The sequence below is a fragment of the Fukomys damarensis genome, unplaced genomic scaffold, assembly GCF_012274545.1.
Source record: "Fukomys damarensis isolate Sample0158 unplaced genomic scaffold, DMR_v1.0_HiC HiC_scaffold_15, whole genome shotgun sequence".
NCBI lineage: Eukaryota > Metazoa > Chordata > Mammalia > Rodentia > Bathyergidae > Fukomys > Fukomys damarensis.
The window spans coordinates 29,339,586-29,366,641 of NW_022900927.1; the positions used below are offsets into that span (position 1 = coordinate 29,339,586).

Consider the following 27,056-nt stretch of genomic DNA (forward strand, 5'->3'; position numbering starts at 1 on the left):
ATTATGTAGCCCAGGCTGGTCTCAAACTCACAGTGATCCTCCTGCCTCAGCCTCCCAAGTGCTGGGATTACAGGCATGCACCACGACGCCCAGCTCTCCCAACTAACTTTCATACTTTCAGAGGCCATTGTGTTTCTCACTGAGACTATAGCATTAATTATCAACAATTTATTTTAATATAAAACTGTTCACTTTCTTTTACTATCTGTTTAAACTATCAACTGAATTTTTATTTTAATTTGTTTATCTCTGCATATTTCATTTGGTATACATTCACATCTGTTTTTGCTTGGTCTTTATGGTCCCTTTTTCTTTACTCAGAAAATCAATCCTTTGCACCATTTCAGTTTATAGCTTTCATAATTTTAATACATACTCCCAAATTTTTGTTAGCTCTCATTTATTGACTCATTTTCCAATATATATTCTACATTGGTTGCATTTGGGGAGTTCACACTCAACTGAAGATAAGTTCCTCCAGAAAGAGTTTTCATTTACTTCTGCCTGAGGCACCACCAGCCTAGCACAACACTGAACTCTTAGTTTGAAGTTTTCCAGACCAGGTATTTTAAATTTAAACTGTAGAACTGCATAAGGATGGGAATGTGGTTGAAATCTAAGAGATGGTATATTGTAAGGTTTGATAGAGTAATATTTGCTTAAGAAGAAGGGCAAGTGTAAGAGAAGGAGAATGTTATAAGAAATGTTATGAAAAGGTATGGAAGACTAGGGGTATAGGGAAGAGAGTTATAAAGTTCTAGAAGAAAAAGTTTTATAAAAAACTTCTAGGGCCGGGGATTTAGCTCAGCGGTTCGGTGGCCTGCCTTGTGAGCGCAAGGACCCGAGTTCAATCCCCGGTACAAAAATAAAAACTTCTAGAACATTACAGTGAAGTCTGCTGAGACACTGAGAATATGATTTTGGTGGGAATTGAGGATACATAGATTCCCCATCCTAAGCAGTCCCTGGTTGGGGGGTAGTTAATCAGGCTTAGAAATTGCCCTTAAGTCTGACTCATGTGTTCTAATGTTCTCTCACTTCTCTGGGTTCATGATTTCATAAAGTTTTTGGTCTTTAGTACTTCTTATTATCTTGATAACTTATTAATGCAACTGTGATTTTTTTAATATAGCATTTTAGTTGGTTCTAGCAGGGCGTAAATGGAATGTCTCATGTCTATTATCTGCTCAAAAAAAATTTCCTTGTGTCTTTAAAAATAAGATGAATGGACATTTTCTGAATTTATGTTAAAGACATTATTTAAAATGAGAACTTCTACTTTTGAAATGTTTCTGTGCATAATGCTTTCTTTGTTCTCCATATAGTTCATTCCTTTTCTCTGATGACTTCTCCAAGTGTGTATTAGTTACTTTTCCATCACTGGAACAAGAAGCCTGACTTCTGCAACTTAAAGGAGAGATTTATTTTGTCTCAGTTTCAGGGGTTCAGTCCACAGTTGGCGGGCTCCAAGGCAAAAATGGGATTACAGAATGGCATGGCAGAGAAAAGCTATTCACTGCATGCCAGCCAGGAATCAGAGTACAGAGTAGCCGGTGACAAGAAAATGCTCTTCTAGGTCACACCCCCAGTAATCTGCCTCTTCTGACCAGGCTCTTTCTCCAAACAGCATGGTCAACTATGAACTCATCAGTGGACTAATCTGTAACTGTTTGCTTGCTTTCTTCAATGGCAGGAAAAGCCAAAATAAAGCCCCAAACACCAGTCTTCTCACCATGCCATCTCTCCATTGTTTTTATTTCTTGAGTTTTACATGACTTTGATCATGGTCACCTCATTTTGCTGGAAAGAAAAGAGTTGGTTACAAAGGACAGATATTCTGTTCCACATGCAAAGTCCTATAACTAAATTAACTAGAATGTTGATTACCTTTTTGATCCCTGGATGTTGCATTTCTTTTCTGTGTCCTACGAGTGGAGAGAGCAGCTTTTGTTTTCAAAAAACAGGCTGTCAAACTACAAAACTATCCTCTACAAGGGCAATAGGTAACATATGTAGGAGGAAAAATATCACAGAATGTAAGACTCTCCAAGAGAAATTGTGATGTCCTAATATTTTATATAAAATTACAAGAAATAGAAATATAAAATTTGATAGTGACATGCAGTCAGGATATGAGTTCTACTGAACTTTCTTCCCCTTTGCACAAACGTTTTTTGTTTTTTGGGTGTGTTTTTTTGCCCCACCCCCCTTCTTTTTTGCAAATAACTTTCAGGCACATGTAAAATACAGTAAGATAGGTTAAGATACCGGGTTTTTGGCTTTTTTTTTTTCCTTCTTTTTTGCAAATAACATGCACAAAATTCCAATAGCCATGAAGGAAAACTAAATGATCATGTTATACCTTTACTATTACTGTTATTGGTATCAGCACTAGCAGCATTATGTAAAGTCTCTGTAGGATCTTAAAAAGACTCTGGGTTGTTCTATATGAAAGGGGCCCATGGCCTGAGCTTGATTTGCCATGCAGTACCTAGACTTAGATGTGTGTAAATAGCTTATTGATTGACACTTGACTGTGAAATGGCTCTCAGGGGAGTAGAAAGAGTCAAAATAATAAAATTGCTCAGAATTACTAGTTGATATACTAGGATTGCCAATAAAATATTCTTCTGATTTATTTGGTCATTCTTTCATAATCTGCCCACCTCTCAATAAAATAGAGTCAGATAATCCTCTTGCTAGTTGTTTTAAAAAACAGTAACACAAGAAATAGTGATTATAGAAGTCGTGATTATTAAATTTTGATATGTGTATACTGTTAAATCATCTTAACTAGTCCATGATCAACACTGACAGCACATCACTAAATAACACTAAAGAAAATTAGTGATTCTATCTTCGTTTCTCTTTGACACCACATATATAGATTGTGTACTATATCATGTGCAGATATCTTTTTTAAAATTTTTATTTTAGTAAAACCAAATATAAATAAATGGCATGAACTTAATTTGTTCCATGAGTTTGGAAAAGATGGCTATGTTTGTGTTTGTGCAAGAAAGACGGCCACAGTCATATTTGTCACCTGATGTAGTTTACAAACAAAAATAAAATTTTACCAAATGCTTTTGTTTACAAACCAAACTGTTTGTAAACAAAAGCATTCATGAACCAAGGTACCCCTGTATGTGAATGTGTTCACATAAGAACTTGCAAATTATGTCATGAAGGTTTTTTGGTGTGTTTGTTTTGTTTTGCTTTTGTTTTTGTTTTTTTGTTTTTGTTACTGGTAACTGAACTCAGAGCTTCATGCTTGCCAGATAGGCACTGTACTGCTGAGCTACATCCCCAGCCCATAAAGTTATTTTAAATAAATTTTTCTTTATTCTTCCTCTGTCTTCAAGGACAAATTTAGCTGTCAGCTCAGATCAATCAAAATTGCTTCTTTATCTGCAAATTTATCCCCTCCTCTTTGAAGCAGACATACAGAAGCAAACTGTCATTTGTGTTGTTTTAATATGATAGTATTAATGAAGAATACCAGTGTGAACATATAATATACTCAATCACTAAAAAACTTTAACTGTTGTATAATCAATCCATCTATTCACATATGTTACCTAGAAAAATTCAAGGAACAAGAATTTTTTTGGGGGGCAGGGGTTGAAACAGGGTCTCACTATGTAGTTCAGACTGCTCTGGAACTCACTGTGTAGCCCAGGCTGGTCTCAAACTCACAGCGATCCTCCTGCCTCAGCTTCCTGAGTGCTGGGATTACAGGCATGCGCCACCACGCCCGGCCCAAGGAACAAGAATTTTAAGAGAAAAAAATGTATTATGTTCTAAAGTTATGGGTGTTCCAAAGATGGAACATTAGGTAATGAGGTATTTAAAAATTATTCTTACACATTTTACATGCAGATTATAGTATTATGGTACTGCATTATGAAATATTGCTTACCTCAGACATTATCCACAAGCAAAAAGATAGTGCACTTTTCTTTGTTTCTAAAATATTCTGCTGAAATTTACCCAGTGCCTTTGGAGGGGGCAGGGATCGAGCTCTGGATGTTACACTTATGAGGCAGGCGGCAGAATCACTTTGCTAAAATCCCTGGCCCAAAACTAAGCTTTTTTGATCATTGTTGATTTTATGTTTTTACCTGATATATACCAGAGAATCTTGAATGTACACAGCAAGAAACAAGTCTACCTGTCTAAGAATTTCTCATTCTGTTATGGTTTAAATCAACAGTGTCCCCCAAAGGCCTCATGCACCCATAGGCAGGGCTTTTGGAAGCTGATTAAATTTTGGAGACTGTAGCTGACTTGCTCCTAGGAGGTAGGGTCTGGTCAGAAGAGGGCTGATGAATGTGATCCTTATGTATTTCAAGAATGTCCTAGTAAAATTAATTTTTAAAAAAGAGGCAGATCACTGGAGGCCTGACCTTACAGAGTATATCTCCCTTTGTGGCTCCTCCCTTCTTTTTCTGTTTCCTGGTCATCAGAAAGTGAACAGCCATTGACCAGCATGCCATTTCTGTGTTTAAGCCTGCTACACATGGTTGAAACTTAAGAAATGTGAGTCAAAAAAACAACTTCTCCCTTAAGTTCTGGCTGTTGGGTATTGTGTTCCAGCAAGAAGAAAGTAACTAAGACAATTATTATATATAAGTACAACATTCCCTTCCTATCCTCATTCTTTTTATTTTTCTTTCTCTTGTCTAATTGCTCTGGCTAAAGTTTCCAGAAATATGTTGAGTAAGAGTGGTGACAGTGAACATCATTATCTTGTTCTTGATTTTAGAGTGAAAGTCTTCAGTTTTTGACCATTTAGTATTGGTGTAGGCTGTTGGTTTGCCATAGATGGCTTTTATCAGATTGAGATAAAGACCATCTATTCCAATTTTCTGTAGGGTTTTTTTTTATCATGAATGAGTGCTGGACTTTGTCAAACACTTTATCTATTGAGATGATGATGCAGTTTTTGTGCTTTGTTCTGTTGATAACATTTATTACATTTATTGACTTGCGTATGTTGAACCATCCTGCATCCCTGGGAGGAACCCTACTCAGTCATGGTGTTGGAAGATAGAATGGATAGGACCCTTGAAGATGTAGGTATAGGCAAAGATTTTATGAACAAAATCCCAATCACTCACGAAATAATACAAAGCCGACAAATGTCATCTTACCATATTAATGAGCTTTTGCACAGCAAAAGAAAGAACCAATGGAGTGAAGAGACAACCCAAAGAGTGGGAAAATCTTTTTGCCAGCTGTTCCTCAGACAAAGGGCTAATATCTTAGAATATATAAAGAATTCAAAAAAATCAGCACACAAATTTAAAGGCCCAATCCAGAAATGGCCACTAAAATGAATAGATGCTTCTCAGATGAAGTACAAATGGCATATAAATATATACATAATTTTTTTCATATAAATATATGAAAAAATGTTCAATATACTGGTTATTCACGAGATGCAAATTAAGACAACACTGAGATTTCATCTTACTCCAGACAGAATAGTGACCATAAAAAAAACAACCAATGACAAATGCTGGTGGGGCTATGGGGGAAAGGGAACCCTTCTTCACTGTTGGAGGTGTAGACTGGGGTAACCACTGTGGAAATCAGTGTAAAGATTCCTCAGAAAACTAAAACTAGAGGTTCCATTTAATTTAGTCTCCTTCTTGGTATCTTCCCAAAAGGATTAAAAGAATTATACTGCAGCAATATATGCATACCCTTGTTTATACCAGCACAGTTTGTAATAGCTAAATCTTGGAATCAGCCCAAATGAAATAAATTAAAATCAGTGTAAAAGAAATAAGTGCAACATATATTGAAGATATTACAGTAAACTTTGGGCAGAATAAAATCTTTTAAATAGAAATATTTATTACCAAGGGAAATAGAAAAGTTTCCCGAGGATTTTGATGCATAGGTTTTAGTCATATTGCACATAATCCAGAGTATTTTGAAATTAATACCTGCACTATTTTTAGCAAATGAGGAAGATATATTTATATAAACATTTACCCTTTATTTTGGCCCTTTTGATTTCTGCTTATTATTGATCAGAAGCTTACTTACGTATGTTAATAGTGGGGATGAAGACATGTTGGTCGGAGAGGAAAGGAAGCATCCCAAGGCCTTGCTTGTATTGAGGACCTTTTTTACAATAAGCTGAATCACAAGCATCTCTTGCAGTGTTTTGTCCTCTTGTTTGCCTTCATATTTGCTCACAATTAAGTCAGAGTGGAATTCCAGTTCCAGGCTCAGAGTTCAATATCTTATTTATTTTTTAGCTTTTTGTTAGGATCATTTTAGATTTATATGTAGCTATAAGAAACAATATAGAAAGATCCCACCCACGTGCCCTTCTCAGTAGTAATATCGTACATAATTGTAGTATGATACCACAACCAGGAAACTGATGATACAATCCATCCACCATATTCACATTTCACCTGTTTTGCATGCACTCATTTGTGAATGTTTACTTAGAGTTTTATCACATGTACAGATTTGTGTGACCACTGTCATAGTCAAGATGAAGAATAGTTCCAGAAATTCCTTTTACTCCCCTTTATACCCACAGCCACTTCCTCTGTCATCTTCCCAACCACAACCCCTGCCAACCACTAATCTACTCTCCATTTCCATAATTATGTCATTTGAAGAATGCTACGTAAATGAAATTCTGTGGTATGCAAACTTTTGAGATTTGACTTCTTTCACTTGCTGTTTTTGTCTTGAATATTTTTTAGGTACTACAAAACATTTTTTTGTTTGTTTTTTGGAGGTTTTTTGGGGGGCAGGGGGTACCAGGTACCAAACGCGGGACCTTGCACTTGTGAGGCAGGTAGCAATGAGCTAATTCCCCAGCCCAACAAAATATAATTTTTAATCCAATCTTTTAATTTGGGTAGAGGACAGTTTAAGGTATGCTTGTTTCATAATTAAGATCCAAAATTTATAGTTACTTATAATTATTTATAATTAAAAGTTATTAGTTTTGCTGGTAGCTTGAAAAAATGATGGGGGGGAAAGCATGAGAAAATTAAAGATATTCAAATAGTATTTATTTGGTAATTTTACTTGATTTTTAAAAATAAGCTAATAAAGCACAACTGTCCTAGTGTTTTCTGGGATGGTGATTTTCCATGTTATAAACCATATTAATATGTTGCAAGGGAACTCTGTCAGTGTCAAAAAATATTGGAGCAACTGTGGAGGATATTATAACCAAGGAAAAATTGTATATATTATATTGCAGAGTTGACATATTTTTATTAGACTGTTGTCATATCTCTGGTGAGAAACTGGAAATTAAGATATAATGTACAATTTTTTTTGCCTGAAAAACTGCTAACAGCCAGAGAATGTTTTTCTGTATATCTTTTAACTGACTCTGTTTCCTCCTCCTCAATGATTTTTTTATTACTCTGTTCAGTCTGGATATTAAAACGGCCTGTTTGTTTCCAAAGCTTCATTTTTCGATAGTCTATCTTACCTTTCTAACAACCCTATCCCTTCCATTTTGTTATGTTCTTTGTAGAATGTGAGCCAATAGAAGCAATAGCCAAGTTTGACTATGTTGGGCGGTCTGCCAGAGAACTGTCCTTCAAGAAGGGCGCCTCCCTGCTGCTGTATCACCGAGCATCCGAGGACTGGTGGGAAGGCAGACACAACGGGATTGACGGGCTTGTGCCTCACCAGTACATAGTGGTGCAGGATATGTGAGTAGTCCCAACTTCAGTTGCCTGTGTGCTCTCAATAGAGGACTGTACCTATTGTTCTTAAACTGATTTTGGTCAAAAAGAGCAGAAGAGGTTACAAAGAGAAAACTTCTGAGCTGGACCCAATTCTTTACCTTCTGCTGGCTCTATGCCAAAAGTACTTCGGGACCAGCAGGTAGTCACTGCTGAAACTGCCAAGATGGTTAGAACAACAACAAGTGGAAGACATCTTTTGGAATTTTCAATTTCACAGAAAAATAATTTCTGCAGAGAATAGCTGAGAGCTGAAGTGACAGTGGCAGTCGCACAAACAGCAGCTCTGGCCTCTGCATGTCTGCCTTCTCTTTCATTTTCAGGTTCCCACGAGGAATATCTTACAGTCTAAGGCAATCACCTCTAGGATTTTTTGCTGTTATCTTAATTAGGCTGATAAGAAAGCTCTAATTTCAAAAATATTTAAGGACATGGAAAAATGGCATAAGAAATGAAAGAGGGCCGGAGATGATTTAGCTCAGTGATTCTGCAACTTGCCTGTCAAGCACAAGGACCCGAGTTCAATCCTTGGTACCAAAAAAAAAAAGAAGTGAAAGAAACAGGTTACAAAATAATGTATACCATATAGTCCCTATTTTTTGAGTTTTGTATTTGACAATATATGGTCAATCTAAGACTGGCTTTTCAAGATAGAGAAATATACTATATAAAATGTATAAAATTATGTAATGATTTAGCATAAATTTACAGATACTAAAATGAGATCAGAATCCAAGAAATACTGTGTGTGTATATATAACATGGAGTCATATATATCTAAACTACCTAAAATATAGACAGCCAAAGTATAATTATATTCATACAGTCATATATGTATTCCAGGCATAGGAGAAAATTCTAACAGTAGCTGTCTCTGGATGCTATAGATGATTGTTATTTTACTCTTTTTTCTATATCTTAAATTTCTAATTTATCTGTAACAGAGCTGAATAGTTCTAGATGAAAAGTGCATTAATAAAGATACATACATACATAAATGCAAGACCTTTTTTTGCTTCCACTCATCTAGCAAAAGACCCTCACTTTTTATCCTGTTTCAGGGATGATACGTTTTCAGACACTCTCAGCCAAAAAGCCGACAGTGAGGCCAGCAGTGGCCCAGTCACTGAAGACAAGTCCTCATCCAAGGACATGAACTCTCCAACCGACCGCCATCCTGATGGCTATTTAGCCAGGTAAGTGGAGTCTGGTAACCAGGCTCCTAGGCCTCTGCTTCTCCAAAGGCTTCGAGGAGCCATGATAGCTCCACCTTGCAGTACTGCTCAATGTGACAAGCTCTCTTAGTTTCTCTCTTTCTTTCTATGGATGTCTAGACAAAGAAAAAGAGGAGAGCCACCCCCTCCACTGAGGCGTCCTGGCAGGACCAGTGAAGGCCATTGCCCTCTCCATCCCCCACATGGTCTTTCCAACTCCTCAGTTGACCTGGGGTCCCCAAACCTGGCCGGTCAGCCCCGTGGCCTGCTGCAGAACCGTGGCCTCAATAATGACAGTCCTGAAAGGAGGCGCCGGCCTGGCCATGGCAGCCTGACCAATATCAGCCGGCACGACTCTCTCAAGAAGATCGACAGTCCACCTATCAGAAGGTCCACGTCATCAGGGCAATACACAGGCTTCAATGACCACAAGCCACTGGACCCAGAGACAATTGCTCAGGTACAATGCTTTTAATGGAATATTGCATTTTAAATACCTGGGTGTGATGAAGGTGACATGAAGGATTTATATTCTATAGCTATGTTTTTATATAGAACCAACTAAGTAAAACACAAAGGACATTGGCTCATTCTGTAATTTAAGACCTGGCTGTTAGTTTTATTTGAAGAATTATTTGTTATTTGAAGGACCATAGTGCATATCAGCTTTTATATTCATTCATTTAATGTTCATTCAAACAGAGACATGGCAGAAATGTAGGAGCTAGGACATTCAAACCCATCTCAGGTGAACAGCCGGGATATTTTTGAAAAAGAAGAATGAGAAAGGGCTAACCCTAGCAGATCCTAAATATGTTCCAAAACTAGGAAAAAAGGTAAAGAGATGGAACAGAATAGAAAGCCCAGAAACAGAATTATAAATGTGACACTTTGAACTTGGGTTCAAATGATGGGTTAGTCAATAAATAACGTGATTAAAAATGATTACCATTTGAACAGCAGGACTGGAGCCTATGTACCTTTTGAAGACTACACATCTTACCTTCCCAATACTGACTATAGAAAGGGGCACTGTAATTTGTTTCTAATGATTAGAATTGACAAAGGAAAACAGTATTAATGAAATTACCCATTGTTCTATTATTTTGCCTTCTGGTTTTTTAAATAGCATCAGAAAATATGTTTATAGATAATTACAGAGCATAAGTTGACTCAGTTTGATATTTGAGTAATCTAAAGCATCTTCCACCTAGTACTCAAGCTTAAAAACTACCAAAATAGATTTTTTTTTTTTGGTACCAGGGATAGAACTCGGGACCTTGCACTTGCAAGGCAGTCGGCGGAACCACTGAACTAAATCTCCATCCCCAAGATAGATCTTTTTTTTTAAAAAAAGGAGAGAGTAAATGAGAACTGAATGTATCAAACCTGAGCAAGCTCCACAGGTGGACTGATTACTCTTAATAAAAAGCACCCAAGGAAACCTGCCCTTGATAGGACAAATTTCTAAGCTATTTTGAGTGTCCTAACAAAAAAGAATTCTGGATAGCAAATTACAAGTAGATTGTATGAGTAGTTTAATGTGTTTCTTAAAAATTAAATGAATTTTAGGTGCACAATAGTTTCTCAGCAAGAATCAAAAAAGGCTTTTGACCTTTATAGTTTTTTCTATTAAAGTGCTATGTAAGTCCCTTTGAGACAAATTTAGAAACAGTGATATTTGATTATAGCAGAATTTAGTGATTTGAGAAACCCATAACATCATTGTATGTAATAAGCAAGTGAAACATCACTTGGGTTAGGGAGATATTTAGGAACTTGGGATTAGGAAGGCATAATGAGTTTTGTTTAATGCTTTTGTTTCTAGAACCAAAAAATTCTTTTATTATAAATCATAAAAATAAAAACAATAGCTAAACCAGGCTCTACACATACTCTCTGGGGAAATGCTTGTAAATAACAAACCCATATGTTTAGCAGCAAATGGAAATCACATATGAAAGTAATCACTTGAAAAGTGATGTCATAAAATGGCTCCCATCTTTGTCCTGTGTTTATCTTTTCATCTCTAGTTTTCACATTTTCCCATAAAGGCAAGTGAACATGTCATCCTGGTGTGCATACAAAAACATGCAAATTCTTTTATTAAACAAATCAGTTGAATCCCTAGTGGAGATTTTTTTAAAGGACGCGTTATCCATATGTGACCATCATGTTCTAATTTACTTATTGAATACTAATTTAATATCATATCTGGCTCATTGATTTAACAAACTTATTTATCACTTACTGTGTACCAGGTCCTGTGATAGGTTTTATAGATGAAAAGCTTAAAAGTAGTGCTTTCTAGCCATCAACAGATGATTAGGTAAAGAAAATGTGCTATCTGTATATAATGGAATACTAATACTACTAGGCTATAAAGAACGACACGTTTGAGGCATTTCTAGGAAAATGGATGCACCTGGAAAATACAGTGTTGAGTGAAATAAACCCAACACAAAAGCTAAAATATCTTGCGGTAACTCTCATTTGAGTGAGGCAAAGTACAAAGAAAATGATAAAGGAGGGATAAAAACAGGCAAGGAGACAGATCTCTTCTAATAGGGAAGTGGTCCAAGGGAACAGTGGCAAGGAGTGAGGAGAAGAAGGGGAGATGTGAGGAGTAAAAATGTGCCATGTGCAGGATCCTAATAACTCCAGTCAATATAAACGTTACGTACTGTAACATGAGCAAACACAAATCACATCAACGAGTATAAAAAAGAAGACAGGAACCCAAACAGGAGCGGGGAAAGGAAGGCAAGAGGAAGAGGATAAAAAGAAAACAAGCTGCAGCATGCACCTATAACCACCCACTCCCCAAGATGATTATAAACTGCATGAATTGCAACCATGTGCTAACAAAAAAGAGTAGCTGCTTCCTCAAAGTGCTTGCAGTACAGTGGGGAAGAAGGATATGGAAATCAGTGACTATTGTGCAGTAGTGTAAGGATTATGCTCCAGGAAGTAGAAGAAATCCTAGGAATGTGGAGAAGATATTTAATCATTCAAGGGCAGGTTTTCTACCCCACCTCATATAACATTCTGCTTTTTTCAACTGTGATTTTTAAAAAATCACTTAAAATATATAGTTCAATACCAATATAGATCAGCCAGGCATGGTAGCATATGCTGTAATTCCAGCACTTGGGAGGCTGAAGCAGGACAGCTATGAGTTCAAAGCCAACTTGGGCTACATAGTGAGTTCAAGGCCAGCCTGAACTACATAGCCAGACTCTGTCTCAAAAATCAAACAGTATAGTTCAGTAAAGTATCTTCATATTCTTGTGAAATACCTCCCCAAAAATGTTTCATCTTGTAAAACTGAACTTTCTACCCATTAGACAATTCCCCATTTTTCCCTCACCCTGGCATTTACCACCTCTCTGTTTCTATGAATTTGACTACTTCAAATCCTGCATATAAATGGAATTACAAAATATTTAAATTTTTTGTCACTGGCTTATTTCATTTGACATGATGTCTTTAAGGTATACACATGTTATAGCATTTGACAAGATTTCCTTCCTTTTAAAGGCTAAATGATATTTCATGAAATATATGTACCGCATTTTGTTTATCCATTTACTCACTGATGATGCACACTTCACCCTTTTAAAACAAATATTTTGTAATTTACCCTCTATGATCTGAAGTAACGATTGATGGTATATATAATTTGAAAAAAAAGTTAAAGCTCTAAATATAACAAAAAATAAATATTAAACAATTATATTTCACTTAATTTTTTATGGGGTACAGTGTGATAATTTGATACCTGTATACAATATATACTCATCAAATCAGAGTAATTAGCATTACCATTTCCTTATGAGTTTGGATCCTTCAAAATCTTCTCACAAGGTCCTGAGTTCAATCCCTGGCACCTTAATTAATTAATTATATAATAAATTTTGGGGAACTATAGTCACCTTACTGTACTGTGGAATACTATAATTTATTCCTACATATATTAGTTATTGATTACACTAGAACACAAGTATGTACAATCCCACCTGCACAAAGACTTTCTATAAATGCAACAATTAAAAATATACATTGAGGGCTGGGGATTTGTCTCAATGGTTCCACCACCTGCCTCACAAGCACAAGGGCCCAAGTTCAATCCCCAGTACTCATATACACAAATATACATATACACATACATACATACATTGAGCTGGGCATAGTAGCACATGCTATAATTCTGGCACTCAGAGACTGAAGGAGGACTACAAGTTAGTGATTTAGCAAGACCCTGTCTCAAAATAAGAAATTAAAAAGAATTGAGCTGGGAAGGTAGCTCAATCCAAAAGCCCAAGGTTCGGTCCTCAGTACCATAAAAAAAAATAATAATACATTGATTTCAGAGTATTGAATTAATTCAGTTCCTTTATACTCCATGAAAGATGTTCCCATTAATGATGTGATTTTTTTTTTTCCAAAAGGAAGGACAACTCTTGGTCATACAGTTCAAATCGAGAAATAATATATACGGCAGCTACATCCCTGGAAAATTTAATATTATGAAAAATTTTTGTTTTTATATTGTAAATAAATAACAATCAGAGAGACTTTCTCCAAAATATAGTATTTATTTGGGAATAGCAGAATATTGCAATGGGAATGTGTGTGTTGTAGTGAACTACAGGCATATTCAAAGAGGTTGACGCAAGAGGACATTTTTAAAGGTGAAAGGAACTAGATTATATTTTGAAGTAGTTATCCTTGGCTACAAGGACTAACAAGAGAGGTGGCACCAGTCCAAGGTTGAATTGACAGTTGCTGGACAGATGTCCTTGCAAAGTATTTTTTTGTATAAGATTGTAGTGGCCTTTGTGCACAGTTATGGTTCTGACAGAGTATTTGTGAACAGTTCTTGTTATAGGCACACATAAACAAGAATCTCTCCTTTACAGCCTCCCAGCTTCTTTTTATTTTTGGTTAGGGCTTAACAAAAATGATTCCCATTGGATTCTGACAACTTTCACATTATAAAAACAGAATTGCAAGTTGGTAAAATAGAGTTGCCTGTCACTTGTTCCTGCCTTAAAAAGTGACCACAATAAAGAATGAAACAACTGAAATCCATTTGGCATACAATAGAGAGTAGAAGGGAAGTCATGTGTTCCCTGTAGAACATGAAAAGGCAAGACAGCACCAGAGAGAGGAGAGAAATATATCCTGCCTCTTCCGTACTATGTCCCTTACTCAGATCAATGCAGAGCCTAGAAAGACTTCTTTTATTCCTAACAGTCCTTACAGTTTCTTACAGCTGGAAGAATTGTCCAGCGTGTACTGCCACAGAGTAAAAGTTCTTATTATACACCCTCCATGACTTAAATTGCTACAGCTTTGCATCATCTTGAAACTAGAACCACCACTAGAGTGTATTCAGCTCCATTTTTGAGTCTTTGCTATCATTCCATTATGCTGAGTAGCTATAGCACCTCAGGCTGGGTTGCTCAGAGCTTAAGCCCAGCAGAAAGGCCAAGATCCTAGTTTCTAAACCCACACTGTGCTTCCACCCCCAGGAACAAGTGGACTTGTACCAAGCAGAAGCTAACACACAGCTGGTAGAACATATCCATCTACATTTGGACTAATAGCCAGGCAGGCAGCATACCTGTCCTCCTCATGATAACCTACTGTAAAACTAGACTGCCTGCAACACCCACACATAACCCACCATGGCTCAACCGACATCGAGGCACAGGACTTCCTCCTTGGTAAATTCACTGCAATTGCCCAGCCTGCAGTGTCCAAATATCCCAAAGCCCAGCCCAACAGCCAACCAAATGGCAGTTTGCCCACTAAAAAGACTGCTATCAGCAGCTGTCAGCTCACAGTGCCTATTTGCACCCATCCTGGCCAGTGAGTCAGGTGATGGCCCTTCCTCTAGCAAGACTGTATGATCTCACTGCAGTCACAAACACCTGAAATCTAGGCCAGTGATATAACCAGACATTTCTGACACGGATTATAACTGAAGAAACTGCACAGGAATCACACTGTTGTATCTATCCAGAATCAAAGATAATACATGATACCCAGATTTGAAAAAAATCTATAAAATTGGAAAAGATGACTGTTGCACTAGATGTACAGATATTAACATAAGAATAAAGAAAAGGAACACAAAGGACCAAGAAAAAAAGTTGCTGAGAACAGGAATACAGTAATTCTCCAGTAGCAAACTCTAATAAAGCAAATTTACAAAATGCCTAAAAATTCAAAATAATGATATTAAAAAAGCAAGTGAGACTAAAAGAAAATAACAATTCAGTGAAATCAGAGTAACAATTCATGATCTGAATGAGAAAGTCAACAGATTGTTAAAAAAGAAAAAAACCAAACAGTTGTACAGCTAAAGAATTCAATGAATAGAATAAAAAATAAAATTGAGAGCTACAACAAGAAATGAAATAATAGAGGAAAGAATTTCTGAATTTGAAGGCAGGTTCTTTGAATTAAACAGTAAAATGACAATAATAAAAAGTGAAAAAGCTTATGGGATGTCAGATGAATAAATATTCATTTTAAAGGAAGCTCCAGAGGGAGAAGAAATGGAGAAAAATACAAAAAACATATTTAAAGAAATAATACCTGAAAACTTTACAAGTCATGAGAGACGTATGGACATTCATATCCATGAAATTCAGAGAACCCCAATTAGACTCAACCCAAAGAGGTCTGTTCCAAGGCACATTATAACATTAAGTCACATGTAAAGGAATCCTCATTAGACTGACAGCAGACTTCTCAGCAGAAGAAACCTTGCAAGATAGGAGAGAATATTTAAAATGCTGAAGAAAAATAAAAGCTTCCAGACAAGCTTCAAAAATGAAGGAAATATAAAATTTTTCTTAGACAAATTAGCAGAAATATAACAATCATAAGTATAGATGGCCCTAACACCAGACCATCCATATATATACTGCTAAAGGAAGACATAGTCTCCAATACTTCCAGTCCCCACTTCCAAAAATGGACAGATCAGTCAACAAAAAACATCAGATTTAAATGATACCAAATGGACCTAATGTGTTTACAGAACATTTCATCCAACAGCTACAGAACACACATTTTTTTCTTATCAGCACATGGAATACTGTCCAGGACAAATCATGTGTTGGGCCACAAAACAAGTCTCAACAAACAAATGTCTTTTTAAATTTAACCATATTTTCTGTCTTCTCTGGGCACATAGAATAAAACTAGAAACCAACAACAAGATAAAAGGTAGCAAGTATTCTCATCCAGAATATTGAAATTAAACAACAAGGGTCTGGATAACCAGTGGATCCATGAAGAAATTATTAGGGAAATTCAAAAATGTCTTGAAACAAATGAAAATAGGAACACAGCACACCAAAACCTGTGGGATATGGCAAGACAGTACTAAGAGAGAAGTTTATAGCAATAAATGCCTACATCCAAAAAATAAAACATTTCAGGCCAGGCGTGGTGGCGCACGCCTGTAATCCCAGCACTGAGACAGGAGGATCACTGTGAGTTTGAGACCAGCCTGGTCTACATATTAAGTTCCAGATCAGTCTCAACTACATAGTGAAACCCTGTCTCACAAAAAAAAAAAAAAAAAAAAATTCAAATAGCCTAACAATGCAACTCAAGAAACTAGAAAAGCAGAAGCAAACCAAATGTAAATTCAGAATAAAAGAAATAATAAAAATCATAGCAAGGAAAGATGTTCACTTTTTGAAAAGATAAAATCAACAAGCTAGACTAAGAAGAAAAGATGGCTCACATAAAATCAAAAACAAAAAGGAGACATTGTAACCAGTCCCACAGAAAGGAGTTTTAGTGACTTTTATAAACCACTATTTACCAACAAGTTGGAAAACCTGGAAAAAATAGATCAATTCCTGGATGCATATAACCCACCAAGATTGAACCATGAAGAAATAAAAAGTCTAAACAGGCCCATAACAAGTATAACAAGACTGAAACTGTAATTAAAGTTCCCCGTCAAAGAAAAGCTAAGGACCAGGTAGCTTGTCTTCTGAATTCTACCAAACATTTAAAAAAACAAATACTAATTATTTTCAAGTTCCTGCAAAAAAATTGAGGAAGAAATTCTTCCAAATTTATTCCATGTGTACTGATACAAAAGGCAGACAACACAATTTATAATTACAGATCAATATCCCTGATGAACATAGATGCAAAACAGGTGATCCCATAGAAGGATGAAGTAAAATAGGGAATATGAGTGACAGAATGGTGGAAATAGTTTGCAGAAAGGACAACAGTTACAGGTCTGCAGTTTGAAAGAATAACTTCTAGTTCTATAGCACCAGCAGCAGGCTATGGCTGATGATATTATATATACTGAAATAGCTAGTAGAGAATATTTTAAATATCACCAATGAAAAGAAATAAGTGTTTAGGTTTCAGTCAGTGATGACAAGTTATACACATGTATTGAAATGTCACATTTTACTGCATAAATATACACAAGTATAGGTCAGTTAAAGTTATTTTAAGTTTTTAAGAATTAGGTTCTGTGTTCTAGTTTATTACAAACAGATTTCACCTGTATACACGCCTGGAAAAGACATTCAAAAGCAGAGGAAGATGCAGAACAATTCACTGCATGTAGACGTGGGAGATATCTGGTATGACTGGCATCTGTCCACCAGATGCCAGTAGTGCCACCTCATTATTGTGGCATTTTAAAATAAACATGCACTGTATTATTTAAAAATGGATACTATATCCATTGAAATTCACTGGACACTGGCATCAGAAGAAGGTTTAAACTGAATTTTTAAGAACTTCTGACAGTTACCCAAGTGCTCAAAAATTATTTGTTGAAGAAAAGCCTGATTTTCCCTTCCTATTACTGTTCATTTCTTGAGAAATTGTTGGAGTATTTAATTTAAGCCATTCCTTCCTATGAGTTGAAATAGAATTCTATGTCAGTAAGTTGGTATGCAAGGTCAAGACCATCTGAAGGCTGCCTAGTAACTTAGGATGACACATGTTTTATATAAGGTTCCATGAGCCATTGTATCTTGGACTCCAGAACATTTAAAGCCAAGTTAATCGCATGAGATGCCATGATGTTTATACATTCTACAGTCTGTGAAGTTAAAGCATTCATACTCTTTACTGGCTTGTTTTCTTTTAAATTAAGTATGTGGATTTCGGTATATAGTAGCCATTATCAATTTGTTTTTCAACAGGATATTGAAGAGACAATGAACACTGCTTTGAATGAACTCCGAGAACTCGAGAGACAGAGTACAGCAAAGCATGCGCCTGATGTGGTGCTAGATACCTTGGAACAAGTGAAGAACTCTCCTACCCCTGCCACTTCTACAGAATCTCTCAGCCCTTTGCACAATGTCACCCTCAGGAGCTCCGAGCCTCAGATTCGACGTAGCACTAGCTCCTCCAGTGACACAATGAGTACTTTCAAGCCCATGGTGGCACCCAGAATGGGTGTGCAGCTGAAGCCCCCAGCCCTTAGGCCGAAACCTGCTGTTCTTCCAAAAACAAACCCTACTGTAGGACCTGCCCCACTTTCCCAGGGTCCAGCAGACAAGTCTTGCACGATGTAAATACCAGCTGAGCAAGGTCATAAGGGGAAGTGATTTAAAAAAGAAAATGGATTAGTGACAAAAGTTAGTGATCCATAACTTTCCTTTGTTTTGTGCTTATAACTGGAGATCTTCTGGCTTTTCTATGTTGTCGAATGTAATGTCTAAGATTAGCTAAATTAACACGGGCATTTGTATTTTGTAATTTTTCTAAATAACTGGACATATGTCATTTTAAAAACAATAGAAACACTTAGACTTACTTGAAAATCCAATGCTGCATCGTTTATAATGAAGGCAACACCGCTCCCCCACATTGCACAGTGCTTCAGATTTAGTGTGGCCCAGATGAGTCAGAAATGGCTTAATGGATCTGAGTTCCAGGTCTTCCTGGAGTATAACCAGTGTTGGAGTGGCACTTGGGCTAATCAAAAGGTGATCAGGGCATTATTGGTAACTGACTATGAATACCTCTGATTTCATCCAGAGTGGGAGTCCAGCTTCTGCTAAAGACTTGCATTTATCACAGTGGGACCTTCACATCCCCCTGAATGGACTGAATGACTGCCTCTTCTGTAACAGTCATTGCGTGGGTCCAGGTTAGAACCCAGTGTTGCTTGACTTGAACCAAGAAAGAAGAGGGAGACATCAAGTCCAAAGCTACTGATGTTACCCTATCCATAACCATCATCAGGCCCTGGAGATTTCCAAGTCCACCCCCTGTGTTTACAAAGGACTAGGACAGTCCACAGACTTTGTGGTTACACCACCAACTCCTGCAGAGTTTTGTTCTAACTGCCTAGAGACTACTTTTCATCTCCCTGAAATCCCTGTTTTCCTCGGTGGGAAGCATACAAGACATGAGTCCTTGATCCAGTCAGTGTTCTCAGACTAAATTACCATGGTTTCATGTAATACACCGCACAGATTCGATGAGCCTACATTTGAAACTCCAGTTCTCCTCTCCATTTCTCCTTTTGAGCCAATCCAGAACTGGCTATGGTACTTGAGTAAAAGCCATGAAGGACCATCATAGGAAGATTACCTCATGGTTTCAGGATAATTTCCTCTCAGTTTTGTACCTGGGAACTATGACTCTTCTTTTCCTTTATTTTTTCACTTTTTTAGCATGTGGTCTCTATATAACTCACATAGTCAATTATGCTCAATTGTAGAACCTCTCTGGCTTCTATGCCCATAGACAATTTTTCTTTAGCTCATATTTTACTGTTTCTATGCTCTTAAAAAATGTTTTTGGTTTTGTTTTTAGGGGGCTGGATGGTTTGGGGCATTCTAAGCAGACACTCCACCTCTAGTGCCCCTAAAGTTGTTTTGAATGCATTTGCTTTTACTAAGGTACAAATAATCACCGTCCTACCGGCATCAGTTGATAAAATCTGTAGACATATAAACTTTTTTATATGTGCCATCACTGAACTTCTGGATGAAGGAATATGTATTCCTCCTATAATCCCAGCATTCCGGAGGCTGGGGCAGGAGGATTGCTGTGAGTACAAGACCAGCCTGGGCTACACAGTGAGTTCCAGGTCAATCTTAACTACATAGTGAGACCCTGTCTCAAAACCAAAGTCACGCCTGCCTGTGGCCTAATTTTATCAGTGAACTGTATAGTGTTCTCCCCCCACACACACCCATGTATTTCCAGATACAGTAAAGTCTTAAACTTCTTATCTTCAGAACCATTGTTTTTTGGACATTTTCAAAAAGAGGCCCAGCTCAGCATCAACCCCTGTCTATTTCTCTTGAGTTCAGTGGTCATTTTGCCCTTTTGAGCATCAGCCAGACTGACCTTTGAATTATCTCTAACCCTTATAAATAGTCATCCCCAAATTCTCTAGGAAGATTAAATTTTTCTAATCTCCAATTCTTTAAAATAAGAGTTGTTGGGCCAGGGATTTAGCTCAGTGGTTCTGCTGCTTGCCTCGCAAGCACAAGGACCCAAGTTCAGTCCCTGGTACCAAAAAATAAAATAAGAGTCCTTAAACCCATTTTCCTTCTTTGATGGAAAAGTAAGATGTTAACAGAAGACAGGGAAAAAGGCAGAGAGGTGTTTTGAATCTGTTTTTAAATGCTCTTTACAAACTTTCACCTCTGCTTTTTAGATCTTACTCCTGCAAGCTGTTTGTTCAGATACCTTCCTGGTAATCCTCCCCATGATGTCCTCATTTTTTGGTGTTTCCACCTGTTATGGACCACTGATTGGCCTTCTGGCCCCCAAATCAGGTCTCTGCTGTCTTGGATGATGGAGGACATGGCTTCTGTCGACCCTCAGAGGCTGTTCCTTCTTTCAGGAAACAGCTGCTAATATGCTCCCCTCCCTACGTGACAGTACATTTTTTCTTCCTATACTCCCGTTTCAACTCCAGATTCCGCCCCCACCAAACTACAAGCAAAGGGTATGACCTCTCATTAAGGACTCAGTAAGGACTTGCCTATCCTTACTTTGTTTAGTAAGTCTTCAGATTCCAGGGATGAGACCAGCTAGCCACTTCACAAGTATTGAAGATAATACCCGTGACAGCTCATGCAAAGCTGCAGCAACTGAGAAGTTTCACCAGGTATACAGCCTTGAGGGCCTCAGGCGCAGCCCATGGAGGGCAAGCAGGGGAACGGGAGAGGAAGAGGAGAAACAAGAGTCTTGGAAAGGTCATGTCCTCATTTCAAGGATCTTAGTGGTTTTCACTGCAGTTTAAGGAGAGTGTCATTTCGAAAATGGGTAAATTATGGTTCTACAAATACTGTCTGACTCTACCTACACCAGAATACATATTCACAGCTGATATCATTGTATGTTCATGTCCCAATCCATAGAACTCACTGAAGTAGATTTTATCCAGCACCCTTTTGGCTTGAGTTAGGGGTATGGGGAGTGGGTTATTAGGATAGAAAAGAAAAGTACTTAGTTTACATTTTCTGATGAATGTTATGAAAGCTATTTCAGTCTGTTGAGTGGACTTTGTAGAGCTCCATGTTTGTGTTCAGTGTCAACACCATTGTTCAACAGTTTTACGAGTTTTCACAAGAGGTAATCTGACTTTGGTGCCCCTTGACCCATCCATAGAATAAGCTACAGCAGGGTCCCGCTTGATCTACAATCATGATCATATCAATGGCTCTAAAGCTCTAAGGATCAAATTATGTCCTTTAATAGTTTTCTGTCATGATATTTTTGCCATTCCCAAAATGTGTTTATAAAATTAAACTATGAGTCTGTACAGGGGGTTAGAAGACTTCAGATTTGGGTCAGTACTTATTTACTCCTGACCACAGCAGTTAAAGGCTATGAGTGCAGGAAGCGCATGTGGGACTCAGTCTTGCTTTTAATTATACACCACAGATGCCCTGAGACATGGGGCAGCTTAGAACTGAAGGCTCTAATCCTGTACAGAGCCCTTCTATGCCAGCTCGTCCCCTGAGCTGAGAACTCAACCTCTAGCTGGGCTGGAGCACCAGGCTTTGTTCTGGGTGAGTTGGAAACAGGGGTGAATTAGCTGGAATGTAAGCTTTCACTTACCCTAGTATACTTTCTTTAAAAAAAAAAAAAAAACATAGTCTACACGGTATAATCGAGATGGATATCTGTAACTTTAAATTACGTAGGGAATTTTGTATGTTTAAATAATTGTACTGGGTTCCATAATGCTTACCTTAGAAGCCGTTTAGTAAAAGAAAAGTATATAAACTGTGCATTTGTGAATGCCCCCGTTAGAGCATTCATGCAAGTTCAATGTGTAGTGTGATGGTTATTATAGATATTTAAAGTATAGTAAGTGGCTGTGTAACAGGAAAGATTATTTTTCCTGCGTACTTAAGGTAACTCCTGCCCACGTAATTAAATCAGTATTGTCCTTTCCTGTCATTTTGATCATTTGCAGTACTGGTAGCTTCCTGCTTGTGACTGTCACCTAATTGTGTCAATGTACATCTGTAGTATGTACATGTGAAAGTGCCTTTCTATTTAGAGGAGTCTAGCCTTGCTCTTGTACTGTTGCCCCATTCTGTGCCCTGCCTTCCTCTTCCTTGCTGCCCACCTGAGTGCTTTGAAACTTTCTTCATTCTCTCCCCACATCTTCTCCATCCCCACGCTCTGCATCCCTGTCAGACTGTCTCATTGTCCTCGTAGATGTGGTCGTGCCTTTCTCACCCAGCAGTGACCCAGTCCCCCCGTCCACACCCAGCTCACCTACTGCACCTGCCATCAGTTTCACCCATGCTCTGCCCTGTCTCTTCCCATTTCAACCCCTCCCTTCTGAGGTGAAAATAAGAGGGGCTGCTGTTCCAGTTCTGGAAGAAAAACGTGTTTTGTTATTCTGTTGTGACAATGCACTTTTCTGTATAGTACTGTACATTTTGGCATGTACCATTACAGGCTTCCGTAAACAGTCGGGTTTGTTCTTCACAGTGTATCTTTGTAATAAATAAGATAGTTCTGGCCACCTTTGTGTACTTATAATGTGTTGTGGTTCTCTGTGGTGGCTTTATTCCTTCCTTTCTTTTTTTTCCTCATCAGTATTTTCCTCCAGTGGGCTGGCTTGCATTAAATAATAAGTTAAACTTTTTTTTTATGTTATTTATCTCACTTTTTGTTCGTACATCTGAAAATGAGGTGTTGTGCACAGATTTTGTCAGAGAAGCTGTGGTTTTTCTGAGTTATGATTGGGACAGTCCTGTGTAGCAAAGGAAAGGCCCTGAAAGAACAGTCCTAAACACACATCAGGTTGAATTCTTTCCTTTGAGAAGGACTCATTGGCATAATAAAATTTTTATATGATCCTTTCTTTGATTTGAATAAATAAAAGATACTGTTTAGAATCTCCCAAATAGTAATATTTTTTCTTCAAATATAAGTTAACTTTTGAGATCAAGCGATACATAATTGTTTTACAAAACTGCATCGATCACGTGCCAGATTGAATATTTTAAGACATGCGGAGTTGAGCCCGGCCTGGTGACGCACATCTGTAATTTCAGCTCTCAGGAGGCTGACACAGGAGGATCATCTCAAGTTCAGGGCCAGCCTGGTATACACCAAGTTTAAGACCAGCCTGAACTACATAGCAAGACCTTTTCTGAAAAAAATAAGTAAATAGAAAAAGTGGAGTCTAAATAATGGCATATAAATCACAACTAACTTTTGGATGGTACAAAGGGGAGAAGCTTTGCACAGACGGTGGGGAGAAGTGTCAGCCTGATGCTGGATTTGCAGGGCACTCTCCAAGGAAAGGGGGGGCTTCTAGAAGAGGGATTACCCATCCAGGACTAGCAGCAAAAATAATAATAACTTGATTGAAGTATAAAATACAGAAAGTACACAAATCATTAGTGTAATGCTTTTCACAAAGTAATACACTGGGCTCACTGGTACAGTGCAAGCCGTACAGTACATAAGCCCAGTATTCAGGGCCGAGCATCCTCCCCAAAGAAACCACTGATGTATGTATATTCCACCTAGATCAAGAAATAGCATATTAGCTGGGTGTGATGGCGCACACCTGTAATCCCAGCAGTCAGGAGGCTGAGGCAGGAGGATCGCTGTGAGTTTGAGACCAGCCTGGGCTACATAGTGAGTTCCAGGTCAGTCTCGACTACATAGTGAGACCCTGTCTCCAAAAAAAAAAAAAACATGGTCAAGATTTGAAATATAAATTATAGTTTGAATTTTGTTCCATAAGCCAAAGATTATTATTACATTAGAAAGTGAATATTAGCAGATGCAGTAGGAGAAAAGGAAAATAAATTTTAAATAGCCAAAAATCTATTATCTGGCCCTAATTCAAACTCAATTATGAGACTTCAACAAATTATCAAATCATGCTTGAATTTTCCAAGCAGAAATAATCCACATGGGTATTTTTACTAAAATTGTTTTCTAATCCTTACATCATGTTTAATTTTGGCAGATTTGAACTCATGGTCAATATTTAATTGTATTGTGCATCCTTATTGGGTTTTTCTCCTGCACAGCAATTTACATTGGAAGTCTCAACAGGGCTGGGAATTTAGCTCAGTGGGTCCGGCACCTGCCTCACAAATGCAAGGACCCAAGTTCTATCCCTGGTACCAAAAAAAAAGGGGGGGGGAGTCTCAAAATGTGAATATCTTTTTTTCAGTTCTAGAGATCAAATCCAGGGCCTTGAGCATATTAAGCAAAAATTTCAACCTGAGCTATACCCCCCAGCCCAGGATATGTAATTTTTAATGGCTTTATTATATTCTAGCATATAAACCTTAATTTATTTAATTTTCCTATCATTGCATGAACCTGTTTGAAAGTTTAGTTTTCTTTTTCAGTTGAAAGTTTGTGATGAAAAATCTACATATATTATTATCTGTATTTTGGATTATGTATTTAGGATTGACTCAAAAAAAAGTGAAAACACTGGATCAGAGGATATAAGCATCTCTAAGCTTCATGATAAATATTGCAAACCTGTTTTCCAGGAAGACTGCACAAATTTATACTCCTGTCAGATATGCATAACAGTATACAAGTGTAAAACTTTGTCATTCGTTTCTTTGCCGACAGAATACTAGAATGATAGGTTCAATCTAAATCCGTGGTAGTCTTCATGTGCACACCCAAATTTCCAGTATATGAACCTGTTTTACACACTTTGCTAGCTAAACCTCAGACATCTACCTATCATTTCAGCAGAACATCAGCAAATAGGAAGCTTCCCCAGGCATCTTAAATTTAACACACCCGAAAACTGAATCCATGTTCTTTCTTTCCAAAACACTCTGCACCCTCCACACCCAACATGGTGTTCTTTTTTCTTTAATTTCCACCTTAGCCTAGCTCTGTGCTTTATTTCCTTTTGCTTCAGTTAATACAGTGACCTAGATAGAGTCCCTGTGCCCACTGTCTCCTCCTTGCAATGATTATCTCTTCTGTTGCTAATCATCTCAAAAAACTAACACTCACGGGAAACACAGCACGTACCACACACTGTTTTCAACATGTCACAAAATAATAGCTAACATCTATCAAGGGCCAGACTCCGTACTTCAAATGTGGATTAATTTAATCCTCCCAAGAAAGTTAAGAGAGAGCTGCAGCTATCAGCCTTGCAGAGGAGAAAATTAAGCCACAGAGAGATTACTTGCCATGGCCAAAGAGCTAAGTTAGTGTGGATTTAATTCCAAGCCACCTGGCCGTCGAGGCTGTGCTTGTGAACACTGCTCTATTTGACCCTGTAAGGAGTTTGTGCCATTCCTCTGCTCAAAAGCCGCACGTGGCCCCCTGCTGCTTCAGGATCTACACTGTGTCTCATTTCTCTTTGTATCCTCAAACCTAACACGCTGTTAACCTACCAGCCAACCTAAGGAATTAAAGTCAAGTCCGAGTCTACCGTCTCTGGCATCTCCCTGCCCTTTCAGCTGCCTTGTTCACCTCTTCTTTCTGTAACCTCCAGTTTCGGTCATACCGGGTGACCTTTGCCTCAGCCTGATGGGGTGCACACTCCATCTACCTATTCACTCCTCGGTTTAAAATGTCTTCTATCTCATCCTGATGCAATATCTGCCTACTGATGTAATAGATGTCCTTCAAAACCCAACTAAGATGTTACGTCCTCTAGGAAGTGGTCCCCAAACACCCCAGCTGGTGTTATCTGCTCTCTCCTCTTTGCTTCTGCTGCACTTCACTTTCAATCAGGCTGTCTGAGGAGATGTCTGAACAAAACTCACAGGGTTCCCGGCCTCATGAAGTGTCCTTCCTTGTTAGATAAAGAGCACTAAACAAGCCAACAACTAAATCAGCAGGATTCTTTCAGGTACTGATAACTGCTATAAAAAGCAAAAGTGAAATAGAACAGGGAGATAAAATTTAGAGGGACTTCAGATGGAACAGCTTGAACATCACCTCTGAGGTGGCAGAATCTGAGCTAAGATGTGAACAATGAGAAGAAAACAGCTCTGTGAAACGAAAGCAAAAGACTCTGCAAGATGCAGGGAATTGTACTTACCAGGAGAGGACCATGCTCAGAGTGGTTAAGGAGTCAAAATGTCACTGACTCGAACACTATAGGCAAGAACTGCTAGAGACAAAAATGAAGGCTGGAGAGGGGATAGAGCCCAGACTGATTTGGTGACCAAGACATGGTCCTTAGATGTCATTCTAAGGGAAGCCACTAGAAAGTTCTAAGTAAGAATGTGACATGGTCTGTGTTTTTTAAAGGTCCCTCTATACAACTGGAATAAGACGTCGCCTCATATCCATTAGGATGAACACAAATGAACAAAAAACCCCAGAAAATAGTGTTTTGGCAAGAATATGGAGAGACTGGAAACTTTGTGTGCTGTTGGTGAAATATAAAGTGTTGTAGTCACTATGGAAAATAGCAAAGAGTCCTCAAAATATATATATAATTATCATATGATCCAACAGTCTCACTTCTAGATATTTATCCAAAAATTGAAAAGAGAGTCTAGAAGAAATAGTTGCACACACATGATCATTGTAGCACCATTCACAATAGCTAAGAAATGAGAGCAACCTAAGCATCCAT

The 27,056-nt window shown here is 37.9% G+C and overlaps 1 protein-coding gene across 2 annotated transcripts in view; it reads left to right on the plus strand.

The window, feature by feature from the left end:
* Positions 1–20,053, plus strand: part of Srgap1 (SLIT-ROBO Rho GTPase activating protein 1) — a 291,479-nt gene extending 271,426 nt beyond the window's left edge. For both annotated transcript variants that reach the window (XM_010644530.2, XM_010644531.2), the window contains exons 19-22: positions 7,529–7,709; positions 8,804–8,938; positions 9,077–9,416; positions 18,169–20,053. In XM_010644530.2, coding sequence (XP_010642832.1) covers positions 7,529–7,709; positions 8,804–8,938; positions 9,077–9,416; positions 18,169–18,546 — 1,034 coding nt within the window. In that variant the 3' untranslated portion in view covers positions 18,547–20,053. The remainder of the gene's footprint in view (positions 1–7,528; positions 7,710–8,803; positions 8,939–9,076; positions 9,417–18,168) is intronic.
* Positions 20,054–27,056: the final 7,003 nt, after the last annotated feature.